Below are 13,794 nucleotides of genomic sequence, written 5' to 3'. Positions count from 1 at the left end.
GACACTTCCAGGGATGGGGCATCCACAGCTTCTCTGGGCAACCTGTTCCGGTGTCTCATCACCCTTGTAGTAAAGAACTTCCTCCTTATGCCTAATTTATATCGACTCTGCTGTAGTTTAAAACTCTTGCCCTTTGTCACCACATGCGCTTAAAAGAAGTCCCTCCCCAGCTTTCCCGTAGGCCCCCTTCAGGTACTGGAAGGCTACTATAAGGTCTCCCCGGAGCCTTCTCTTCTCCAGGCTGAACAGACCCAATTCCTTCAGCCTGTCCTCATAGAAGAGGTGCTCCAGCCCTCTGATCATCTTTGTGGCCCTTCTCTGGACCCTCCAACAGGTCCACGTCCATCTTGTGCTGGGAGCTCCAGAGCTGGACACAGTACTCCAGGTGGAGTCTCACCAGACCAGAGCAGAAGGGCAGAATTACTTCCCTTGACCTGCTGGCCACACATCTTTTGACGCAGCCCAGGACATGGTTGGCTTTTTGGGCTGCCAATGCACGTTGCCAGTTCATGTTATGCACTTCATCAACCAGCACCTCCTAGTCCTTCTCTGCAGGGCTGCTCCCAATCTACAAATTCCCCAGCCTGGATTTATGCTTGGGATTGCCATGACCCAAGTGCAGGACTGTGCACTTGGCCTTGTTGAACTTCATGAGTTTGGCATGAGCCCACCTCTCCAGCCTGTCAAGGTCCCTCTGGATGGCATCCTTTCCCTTCAGCATGTCAAAGCACACCACACAGCTTGGTGTCATCAGCAAACTTGCTGAGGGTGCACTCTATCCCAGTGTCCACATTGTCGACAAAGACATCATACAGCACCAGTCCCAGTACTGATTCCTGAGGGACTCCACTTGTCAAAGTTTCCACTGTTTATGAAAACTGTAGTTTTTGGGTAGCCCAACACATTTCCTCCCTTACATTTTAGTGAATCACACTCATGGAGGAAGGAGTTGTTGCTGTCTCCTGAAGTTCAGACTTACTCATCAGTAAAGCATTGTCACTTCTTCTACAAAAGCAATCTATATATGAAGGATACTATATCTTGTATTTCTCTCTGGAGGGGCCCATTTCTAGATTTGCAGGATCTCCTGCTCACCAGCCAGATCCATGGAAGATGGCTTAGGTCTGACCAGGCACCTCACTGTCTTCTGTGGCTCTGCTGCGCCCTTCCTGACTACCTGCATGTCCTTTTCCTTCAAGGGTTACACTATGGAAACATGACTTAAATGTTTTAAATGTCTCAGTTATTTACCACAGTGAACATGATCAAGGCCCTCATTAAAGGCCAGACATTATCAATTAAGTCTTTCTGTGGGGAGCAGGGAAGGTCCCATCAGGAACTCTGGTCTGTATTTGACGAGCAGATGGATCAGAAGCCCTGCCACCTACTGAAAAAAGTTTGTCCTTGCTGTTATCCTAACCCAGCCCATCCTGTGGTTTTTTGTCCCTGTGGAGGAAGTATTGCTCAGTATAAACCAGAAGATTCTCCAGCAGTAATATTTCAGCCCCACAAATTCGTAGGAAATTAATGGAAAGAGGACAAAGGTTCACCTGCATCAGACTGAAACAGTTTTCTCTCTTCAGGCTAGTAAATCTGTTGAGCAGATTTTAAATGCTATCCTTCTAAGTTGTTGTGAAAAAGAGGTATGTCTTTTTTTTTTTCAGAGCATGATATGTTTTTAAATATAGAACTTTGTTAAAAAGTGATCACTGTTCATTAATTCTGAAGTGAAAAATGAAGTGCAAATTTGGCAAATCTGTAGAAGATCTTTGGATCACTGACCTGAATTTTAACACAACACAATCTTCAGAACAAGTCTAAGACTGATTTTGCTAAAAACTAACAAGGTTCCAATTCCACAGCCCCCACTGAAGAAAGCTACTGTAGCAAAACCCATTAAATTACTACTGACACTGAAGAGTCAGAGTGACCTTCTCATATACAAGACTTCAAATATCAGTAGGAATTCAGAATTTAAATAATCATACTGTTCATAAAACATCTAACCTTTTTATTTGCAGCTCAAAATTGATGCTGAAATCTGCATTTTCAAAATGCTGAACAGAAAATCGAATGCCTGTAGAGAACTGAGAATGAAACAAAAGAATGGGTTACTAAACATAGCTGATCTCTCCATATCAGGAAAACAGTACTGGTCAACATTGCATTTCACAAACATGTATAGAATACTGTTGCTTTTAAAAATAAGTATGAAATAGTATCATCTAGTTGTTTTCAGGAAAAAAAATACCATCCTGCTTGTGTATGTCACCAGATGGAAAACTTGGCTAGACAGGGAAAAGAACAAGAGGAACAGAGAAGCATACTCCCAAGAACACAGCGGTGGGCCCTTCCTCATCCTTCCTCATCTTTTGCCAAGCCAAAAGAAAATAAAAGCTGTCTGGCATCTCTGATCCCTGCCTTCATCCATGCATGCTGTTGTCCAGGTCTCCAGGGCTTCCTGCTCCTCTCCTTCTCTCTGTAACTGTGACATACGAGCTGCATGCTTCAGGTGTTGCTGGGCTGACTGATCACCTGTTTTTCTTCTACAGGCTAAATTAACAGTAGCTCGATGTTTTAGTTTGATTTGGTTTGAGTTTTTTCACTGCAGTTCAGTTAAGAGAAATACAACTTCAAAGTAGTATTTGCAGTTCAGTTTGCCACAGCTTGCAGTGCGTGATCACAGAAGATAGAGGGTAAAACACACACTTTCCAAAACTGAAGGAGATAGGGGCTTCCACTGGCACTCCCTTGTGTTTGTGCAGACCTTGCTTCCTCCCTCCAATAATGTCTATTTACTTTGCAAGACGAGCACAGAGTAAAGAAGAACAAGTTAATTCAGAAGAAAGAATGGAATTGCAGGGCTAACTGAAGAAGGAATATACAACAGCACATGGTGCAGTCTCTGTAATCCTCTTGCTGAACATATTTACAGCCCCAGTTCATAAGTGGCAGGGGAGCAGGGGAAGATGCCATCTAGCCTCCATGTTAAGTTAATTACATTGTACTGCAGTGTTTAAATTAATGCTTTTAATTGCCTCATTTCAACTGCACGTTTTAAATCTGATACTTTTTGAAATGTGAATTTTGCATTGAGACTGACAGTGAAGTCTACAACCTGTAATCTTGTACAGTTTCTCAGTCCCCACTATCTCCCTTATTGCCTGATCATAGAATTTCCTGCACACTGTGCTTTAATTTTTTTAAAGGATGGCTACATACAACCGTATTCTCCATGTGGAGAAACAATCTTCCTGAGAAATTAATCAAAAGGCATTAGGAAATGAGGATATCATTCCTTCATCTCTGCCAATACTTGACTATATTATGGGGCAGCGGAGGAGGAGCTGTCTGCTTGGCATATTTTCCTTAACACAGGGTAGTACTGTCAGCATCGAGACAGGGCACAACAACGCAGAATTTTATGTTTGGGGCCTTTATTCAACACCTCTGAAGAGGAGGTATTTTCTTCTATTGGTGTCATTTCAGTTGTTTAAGCAACTCCTTTTTCCTAAGCTTTACTTTAAAAAAAAATTTTCATTCAATTCTCCTTCCTTCCCACTTGCAGCAGTACATCACTGAATCTTAATCTATCTCCAGAACAAGACTTAGCTAATATGTTCCAATTACTTCTTACAGTTGGCCTATGCTGAAAGCAATATTGTCATCACAAAAGAAATGGCAAGTTCCAATCTTTGAATTCTGATGATTTTAATGTCACAGCCAATCTCTCTTTTTGGAAGTTAAAACTTTTAAGATGAAAAGATAAATAAGCTCATTAAACAGAAGCTGAATAGCTGACTTGGAATAGAGATGTAAGCTACTTTAAGACCACTTTTGGGGAATGATTTTAACAACTGTATTGATATTTCATTCACTTTTAAAAACATACCAATTTTTTTAATCTCTGAGACAAGAATTTCCAAATATTCAATTCAGCATTTGTCTTACTGTTTTTACTAATCAGTCTACATAAATTTGCTTCCATTTACAGCAGAAAAAAGATCTGATGAACCAAAGATAAAATTTTCTTCAGACAGAGCAGCGGTGAATTGCAGTTTTGATGATCTATTATACCCCTGAGGCTTAATCCCTTATTTAATACTGAAACACACTCCTACTGTCTAATAAGCTGCAGATGTTGCCTTTGTATAGTCGCATGACTTTGTTAATGTCATGTAGCCCTTGACACTGCTACCAATAATGGGGCAAAGATGCTTGCATGCCCTTGCTGAAAACTCACTGAGTCCAAAAGAGTTGAATTTGCTTGAGCTTGCAATTTAGCAATATCTCAACCTCCTTACTTAAGACATTCACTGTATCAGAACAGTTCATTAAAAAAAATCCAGGTGAAGTTAGTTTAATTAAAATTGCATTATTTTCCATGTTAGCACCATCATGTATCTTTGAAATGCATGACATTTCTGCTATTATTGATAAGCTTTAATCTGTTATTATGTTTGTCAGGATCTACGAGCATGCTGAAACACAGAGCACTAGCTTTTTTTGAACTGTCCTACAGTGCATATGCATGAAAAAACCTCAACACTCTTGAAGAATCAGTTCAGTACATACCAAGAAATAGGCGAGATCTTCCAAGTCTCCATGTCTTCTAACTTCATTTCTATTAATGCCCAAATTGTTCTAAGAGAATTTATAATACAACCTGAATCTGACTTGCTAAGGCCGCTGAACAGGCATTAGGAAGCTCATCAGTCCGATCCATTTCAGTGTCATAAATAAGTACTTTGAGCACTCTTTGCTAGGGAGATGGTATCACAGACATCTAGTTTGCATTCTGGGTCATATGGTATCGTGATTTTCCTTTCCATTTCTTTTAATCTTCTTTTTTACTTTTTCATCTTTTTTAAACCACAAAGATACTACTGGAAAGATTAAATAATTTTGGGGGTCAGAAAATTATTTTAAGGTCACAGATCTTCAAAAAAGTTAGCGATAAACCAATTTTGATGACAGTAATGCATTTTGAAGATATGAAGTGTCAGACAACTCTGTAGCCCACTGTGGTAATATCCCATGGGTTGTATCACAAAAAATTCTGACATAGCCCTGACACTCTGAAGTTGATCTTACAGAGTTCAAGAATTCTAGGATTTCAGGGTGCCGAAAAGTCATTACAGTGACTCAATAGTTAAGAGTTTTAGGAATGTTTGCTTGTGACCTAACCCTTCCTTCCCACTCCCTCACAACTTCCACAGAGTCCCTTTCTGACCAAATGTTTTGAGAATAACTGATCTCCCGCCAGAGTAGAATTGTTTTGCAAAATTGGAAATGGATCAGAGCAAACTTGTGTGATTTATGCAATTTGGAGAAAGGGCTGGTATTTCGCTTTTGGAAGTACGTTTGCCATCATAAATATGTTTGGACTGAAAAAAGCTCAAGTCCTTTCACCTTTGCTAAGTTTCCAGAAGAGCTGGTTTCAAAGATAAAGCTAGGCTTGTTTTTGCCATCTGGCTTTGTGATGCTCTATCTTCATATGGCTTAATTTTCAAGGGTTGGGTTCTTCTCTTCCAAGCCAGAATACCTTTAAACATAGTATGAATGCTGCTGTTTTATTCTGCTACTTCTAAGCCTCTCTATACAAAGCGTTTTGCTTAGAAATATTTGGTAACAGTATATTTACGGCAGCCCTCAAGCCGATTCTCAAGAAAACAAGATAAGTTATGCTGTGAGAATCCATAAGGAGACAGGTGGGAGTAGTACTGCTTTAGTGGTCACCAAACAGCATTCCTGAAGTCTTCACATTGCTAGCATTTTGGATCAAGGATGATGTGGAATGGGACTTTAGATTCAAAGGGATGAGCTTGAGAGACTGTAATCTAATACCTCCACGCTTAGACCTTTCCATTGCTTATGTTTATGACAACATGCAAACCACAAAGATTTGCTCCTAGCTTGGTATACAGTATTAGTGTATCTCGTGTTTAGTCTTCCTTTTCTCTTCCAAACCCATGGGGTTTTATGTTGTCCTTCTCATCGTCACTGCATCCCAATCATCCACAAGATTCTTGCTCACTTCCAACTGCATCTTGAGAGTTTTATTTAGCCATGAGACTAACGAGGAAATCACTTAGCAGATATCTAAATTTGTGGGTTTTCTGGTACAAGAAATTATCTGCCTTGACTTGGAATTTATCTAGTGTTTCAGCCCACCATTGCTTTCCATCACATCATTATGAAAATTCCATTTAGAAATGTTTTCAATTACTTTTTAGGAGCTTCATTTAGTAGAATAAAACAAAAACTACAAAATCTTTTAGTTCTCTTCCCTACGTCCTTCTCAGAAAATGTTTACGGTACCCCCTTCAGACTCCTAGTTCAATGTAGCTCTACAGAGAAGGATCCTCACCAGGCAGGTTCCCATTTCGAGTAGGTCCATGCCCTGGAGTTAATTTTGCAATGTTTTCCTGCCCCTTGTAATTCAAAAAAAGTTTATCTACGAATGAGACTTATGGTCATGACCATGAAAGAAGACAACTGTATAAGATATCTGGTCTCACATACACTTTCAGAAGCTCTATGGCTGATCTGAAGCTAACCCTATGATCCAAACAAGCTTATTCTAGTCCAGCCTCCTATTATATGATCCATTTGTTTCCTTTCTCAAGGGCCAGACAGGACCTGCTCCCAGATTAAAAGACGCCAGAAAAACACCCCACTATATGGAGTCTGAAGATTTAGATGTTGATCTTCCATAAGCCAAACTTTAACTTAGTAGGGATTCTGAAAATACTAAAGAGATTTGCTTTGTTTTCTTTTTGCAAAGCCTCAGATTCAATATGAAATAAATACAGTAGTAGGTTTCAATTAAAAGGTGTCGCTTATTCTTCATATATGTTCATGCTGTTGACTGCTTGGTTTCTATTATGACAGCTTTTTATCTAGGTATAAAAGTTTGGATTATTGGGTTTTTTTGTTAAATATTCATAGCATTTATGAATTTATAAGCAGCACTAGAATTCTTCTGGAAGGGCATTCATGGCCAGACATTCCTAGGTTCAACACTTCTGGGATTGCCCTGAACTGATTTGTCATGAAATAGGGACAAGTGACGACAATTATGGAATGGGTAGCACTTTTTTTATGTCAAAATCTTATGTTGAATCCTTATCTCCGGTCCATCGTCAACCACTATTCAGTCTCACTTTTTCTAAAAAAAAAGCTACTAATGATCCATCCAATGTATAGTATTGTTTGTCAGTAGCTGTCTTAGGAAAACATTTAGAATGACATTAATAATTTCAATGAAAACTTAATTCCAACCACATTTTTATGGATAGAAATCATAATATAAATTGATAAGACAACCCTTATGCTCTCAAGATGAGAATCAGGATAAAGAAGCTGGAATTTACTATACATTATATTAAGTAGAAAGAATAGTAAAAGGAAGAAATAAACACATCACATTATGGATTGGGATTCTCATATTAGTGCAACTTCCGTGACTCAAGTCAATCTCATTTTCTTCACCATAAGTGAAATAAAACACAGGCTCTAGCATCATTAATCTTTTAGAACAACAAATTGCTAGTTTTCAGAAGCACAGTTCTCTTATCACACCAATAATTTGGTTTACGTGCTGCTTATTCAGACACATTCTTGTTAACTGAGTAGATTTCCATTTACTCTCCTTTAAAATTCAATTAGATAAAAATCAGTAAATGCCTTTGGTTTTCCCTTACGTTTGCACCAGCCGCCATGGGGTTCCCAAGATCACAAAGCACCATTCTAGTTTCATTTTCCATCTTGTAATCACAGCTCAACACACGCAGCGCCTGTAACAAAAGGACACCAATACGGAGGTCAGAGATCATAGTGAAATGTACCCAGTTGGGAAAATGATGCCTTTTTGAGTGTGACACTTCTTTTGATTTCAGACACCTGCTCAGTGCACTATCAAAACATTTAATTGGTTACTGTCAGACAATGGGGGGAAAATGATGCCAGGGTAAAACAAACAGGAAAGTTTCCCATTGCCTTAAGAGCCACGATGAGACCACTCAATTTCTAGTTTTAACATACTGCTTTGTTGCTGTGCATCATTCCTATGGCCATAATGACTCAACAGATCAAAAAAGAGCAGGCAAAACTGGGTGAGCAGAACAGGCCTCACATCAATTGCAATAGTTTTATATCCATCACTGGAAGACCCTACAGCAAATTTCTGGCATTGACAGAACTTCATTATGGACCAAGTCTCAATTTTTTTTCTGACCTATGGTAAAAGAACATTAAATGCTTATGTAAAAACATACACTGTTACCTGCTTTTATAATTTAGTAATGAAGGAGATAGATTTTCACATTACCAGAAATTAAAGTTTTCCTATTGATAACAATGAGTAAAATTTAACTGCTTTCCCAGCAACTATTCATTCAAAGTTCAGTTTGTACCTAACATTTCTCAGGCAGTTTTGTTTGACAGTGTCGAAGACACACTCATGCATAACTTCCCTCTAAAGCTTCTAAGGTAAAATGTATGCTACATTTGCATTTTTTAATAACTTTTAGTCTTTATCCCTAGTTATTATCATCTGTAAACAAAACAGATGATATAAAAGGAGGAACAGCTAGGAGATACAGAGTAAGATAAAGCAACACAATGTTCTTTTATTTCTGTTTTCCTTTCTGTGATATTCAATAAAATAAAATACTTCCATGTATGTGCAGAGGTAAACCAGGTCTGTAAAAGCAGGATGCAGCTAGCTGTTACTATAAGGCTCTCCCACTATCTTTTCCTCTCATTTGTGTTTCTCACAGTGTAAGGTCACACTCTTGATATAAAAAGACCTGGAAAATCTCCAGAGCACTGACTACCAATTCATTCCTATCTGCAGAAGCCAGCATGGACCCGCTGACCTTATAATTTCCTGAGATTAAAAGAAAAGATAGGGCATGTTCTATAAAGAGCCCACCTGAAATATGCCTTCAGTACACACCTCCTTGTATACTGACACTTTTACAATTTGCTAGGAGGAAACAAAGTTTGTTACACAGTACGTCCAGTGCACTAATAGCCTTTCAAAGCCTCTTTAGGGGTGGCAGTGGGATTCTTTCCAGCTGGTTAATTAGAGGTGGGAAGAAACATATAGGAGAAGAGGATGTTAGTACAGTCAAAACCAAACTTGCCTGAAAAACGTAATTTTAGCTTGATGTGCGGGTTTATAGTTTTGATGTTGTTTACTTTTTGTTTGGTTTTTTTTGGGGGGGGAAACTGAAGTCTAAATGTTAGAAAAAAAATATTCATCTATATTTGATATTTGAGAGTTTCTTTATTAATGTTGTATTACAGACCAGCACGGAGTAAATCAGCCCTTATCACACATTTTTTGTCCCTCAAAGGCTGAGTAAATAGAGGAGTTCTGAGAGCAGGTTTTCTCAAATTGAAGGCTATGCTTTTAGACTGAAAATGATTAATGGCACAGAATTTATATGATCAGCATCGCAAAAGCTGATTTTTGCAGCATAATGATGTGACAAATGGTCAGTTGTGGTAGAATTCCTTCAATACTGAGGCTTATTGCCTTTCTTTTTTCACTGATCACCTTTTTTAGGTGATTAAGCACAAAACATGAAAATTAAAACCAGGCAAGAAGCAAGCAAGAGTAGAGACTTACACACACTAATATTGTCAGTATCACTGAGCTCTTGTGTAACTCAGCCAGATGGAAGGTTTTGCTACAAAACCCTTCTACCTGCCACTGGTAGCAATTTATATTTTTATAGCAACACATGGTCATCTTGGCAGTCATGAGCAGAGGTAAAACCCCAACAATCAACATACGTGCTCCCAGGGTGCATTTTAACTAGAAAATGATTGGATGCCTTAAGTATTCCAGGCAGCCTACAAACTTGAAACTCTTTCTGGTGGTCTTACTGATGAATTCCTAATTAATGTCAGAACAGGCTGCAGAGTAAAACATCTCCTCTCTTTCCTTAATCAACATCTTCCAATTTTATTTTCTGAGGAAAAGTGGATGGATTAGGTACCAGGTGATAGAACATATCTTCTTATATGGCTGATGTATGAAGAACTATGGTTTGTCCTCACAAGGCACAAATTACATCTCATCTAGCCAGTCACCATCTACTTATTCTAAGAATTTTCAGCTAAGGCAGGAAGACTTCCAAGTCTTTTTTCTATTTTGAGAGTGCATCATGCTTTAGTCCCAAAAGGCATGGGGATAACAATAACGGCTAGAGTTTATCCACTGCAATCTAAATGTGGTTGTGATCTGCAATAATTCTGCAGTTTCCAGCTAAGAAGATGGTTACACCAAAATAAATAAAGTTTTTGCTGTGGAAGAAACATCTGTTAGGTCTTTGTATTTGCCTGATTTACTTCTACTAATTATTCCTCGAAAATTTGAGTTCAGCTATTGCTACTAAGGCAGAATTGAGCTGTTCAATATGGGGAACTCTTTCACTGGCCAAAGGATTAGTGCCCAGTATTCAGGCAATGGCTTGAGAATTCAAACACACAATCATGTTGTCGTAGTGTAAAAATGTACCATAAGGCAAGTATACACTGTCTCTGGATCTGCTGCTGGCCACAGAAATGTGAGGCAGTATAACATAGTTATACTGTTTTCATAGCTAATTCTAGTAATTCCATGCCTAATGTATATGGACAGTTATAATAAGCTGATGGGTTTCCAGTAACTAGTAATGCTGTAGTTCATTTACCTGGTCTCTGGACCTTCTAAGTGCTTCCACAATGCCACTAATGAATAACACATTTGATTTCATTAATAAGCTTTTGACTGAAGGAGTATCAGTATGTGTAAGAACCAATGAAACTTCAAAATCACATCCTCGACCTCAGACTTTAAGATCATGCACATTCACTTGGCTCTCCCTTTGCACATGATCACACATCTTTCGCAAAATGCTGCTTCATTGATACGATTGCACAGTCTATGGATGATATGCCACAGAATCAGGCCTGAGATAAGATACCGACAACTGAGGCAGCTGAAACACTGTAGTCTGTAAAGCTGAAGGGAAGAGGTAGAAGGCACATGAGTTTTCAGTTAAGCTGTAGACTTTAACACTTTCCAAGTGTAATTCAAATGATATAGAATAACCCAACTGTTTCAAAAAAATCAGGTTGGACAGAATGCACTTAAGGGATAAATTTGTTTCTCTATTAGATAGACTAAATCCAGAGTAGCCCCATAATAAAGTAGTCTAATATCCTCTGTGAGCCTAGTTAATTTGAAAAGACAGCAGCATAATAGAATGATTTGATTCTAAAGACTTTCCAGTTCCATCAGAAATGTATGAAGTGATTTATTCAGCTCATTACATTTCATTTATTGTGCTCAGTGTAATTGCTTTGCTGGCTCTGAGGTGAATGTTATCTTCGTCTTAATACAAGGAATTCTGCATTTTGGAGAAAAACAGCTACACAGAGGACTGCAAACACCAATATATTGAAGAGTCAATGAAATCCCTAGATGCAGAGCTTTAAGAGCATGACTGCAACAGGCTCTACCACAAATACATGTCTGCTGAAATTACTCTGCATTATATTAAAAGTACATTTCAGGAGAAGTCAGGGATGTCCCATTGGCAGGATGTAGTGCAAACACAAAAATAAGAAGTGAAATCCACTGCAACTGATAGTAAAATGTTAATTTTCATCTATGGTCCATGCTTCCAAGTACCAACAAACTAACCGATCTTTTTTTTCCATATACTTCAGTGTTTACTGCATGCTAGTGTAATAATTTCTTCTGTGCTCTTGTCATGTGGTTCAAGTAGCCACATGTTTTTAAAGCCCTACAGGTTGATTTAATTGAGTCTCTCTTCAATTTATACTTATTTATACTTATTTATACTGTGACACCTAGGAATTTGGTCATCCTGGTAACACATAAGCCTCTCATTGCTCTAGGGGAAAAAAATGAAAAAACCTGCTCAGTCTTGTTTTGAATGGTCTAATTACTTAATTTGGACATTTAGACAGAATTAATTAAATGAGAAAACAGAACACGAAGGGCATAAAAGAATGTCTGAGTTTAAAAAAATGTGGTTTTCCATTCTAAATTTTCTTTTTAAATTACAAAGATTGTATATTCTTCTTTGTCACATTGATAGCAGTTTTATGCAAAATATGGCAGTACAGAAAAGCAACTGAATATATACAAGAGCCATCCTCCACTAGCAATTAAATATCAGAAAATTTTAGCTTTGTCTTTCTGAAGAAAATTAAAATATCAATTTCTTTTCCAAATGCACTTAGAGGTGATTTTTTTAGTTTTCTTAATGTAACCATAATATAATTAAGATTGTAGCTTTTTTAAAATATACATTCACAGTTTAAAAACAATAGAAAGAACAGACTTGCTTTTAGTACCATATGTAAACCTTGTGAGAACTGCCCTTGAAGTGCAGAAGGGAAGACACTAGGAATGATTTGGATAGTAGGACTACTGTTTTGATCCTTCTCAGAAGGATCATAATGACATCTCTTTGAATGGAGTAAGTACGAAAAGTAAGAGAATGTGAAATAAACTAAGTATTATAGGGAACTAAGTAAATGTGGACCCATCAAAGACAATTTTTCTATAGATCCAGAAGAATTCAGAATTGTACTAGTCAAAAATATATTTTATCTTCCACAAAATATGAAGGAAAATAAAATGCATTACATTTCTCTGGCTTTTAAAAATTTATTTTCAAAAGCAAAAAAGCATTAACATTCTTTCCCAATCTAGTCTAGATTTTCCTTATTCTTCCAAAGCACTAGAATCTTCCACTTCTTTTTTCCTTTCTTTCCCCATGAGTCTCCCCTACTGGGACGAGAAAATTCAGTTTTTCCTAAAATAATGAAAAACCTTCAGGGATTTCTGTCCAGTTCAAATGATAGATACATGCTAATCTGTGCTATGAGTTTTGGAATAAATACCTCCTCTGACATCCTTGATAATGGCCAAAAAACCATCCAAAGATTCCTAAAGAGCAACAAAGGAAAAATGCAACCATGTGTAGTACATTAAGGAGAACTTAAGTTTTGTAGATCACAGTCCAAAAAACCAGGCTATGCTAAGAGAACAAAAGAAACAGACAACAGAAGGAGGCTGATGCCTTGACTTATTTTTTGTTATGCACACAGATATGCTTCTGAGAAGTGAGCCTGCAGAGAATTTCCATATTCTCATATTTGGTGACATCATTAATTCTAGTCAAGTTTTTCAAACTGGGTTAAAAGCTCATTAATAAAGACACCGGCAGAAAGAGAATAAGGAAATACCTTGTAAGTTACTTTCAACTTCCTTAAAAACATTTGCCCTTAGAAAAGATATTAACTTGCTCTCTCCTACTCTCATCCTTGAGGCTCTTCTGAACATTCCAGGCTTGGACAGAGAAAAGTAAGCTCATGTTGCAAGAGCTTGGGAGATTTATGTGCACATGAGGTGATTCAGACTTGCTATCCAACAGAGAATACATGAACACTTTGCTTGTTTGCAGGATAGTGTTTCATCTTTTCTCTTAAAAAACAAACAGACCCAAAAAGGAAACACTGCATGTTCAGTACAGCTCAGCAGGACTTCAGTCAACATTAGTCCTCCTGTGAACACTAGCCTATTTTACGTTATAACTGCTTTTTTGGCCTATCCCTAAGATAAAATAATTGGCTACAAAGAAAAGCAACTTTCTGAGGTTTATACTGCAGTTACTGTTCAACTATTTAGGATATCAGAGAATAGGACAGCCTTACTAATAGTAAAATACTGGTGTGCTAGGAGCATGAGACAGCAAAGTC

The 13,794-nt window shown here is 37.9% G+C and overlaps 1 protein-coding gene across 1 annotated transcript in view; it reads right to left on the bottom strand.

Annotated features, from left to right (window-relative positions):
- ITGA8 (integrin, alpha 8) overlaps positions 1 to 13,794 on the bottom strand; it is a gene marked incomplete at its 5' end in the record, with an annotated part of 115,539 nt that overhangs the window by 43,969 nt on the left and 57,776 nt on the right. The window contains 2 exons of the mRNA XM_009866523.1: positions 2,008 to 2,087; positions 7,707 to 7,799. Coding sequence (XP_009864825.1) covers positions 2,008 to 2,087; positions 7,707 to 7,799 — 173 coding nt within the window. The remainder of the gene's footprint in view (positions 1 to 2,007; positions 2,088 to 7,706; positions 7,800 to 13,794) is intronic.

Source organism: Apaloderma vittatum, unplaced genomic scaffold (genome assembly GCF_000703405.1).
Source record: "Apaloderma vittatum isolate BGI_N311 unplaced genomic scaffold, ASM70340v1 scaffold1273, whole genome shotgun sequence".
Classification (NCBI taxonomy): Eukaryota; Metazoa; Chordata; class Aves; order Trogoniformes; family Trogonidae; genus Apaloderma; species Apaloderma vittatum.
This window is presented reverse-complemented; position numbering and strand designations above follow the sequence as displayed.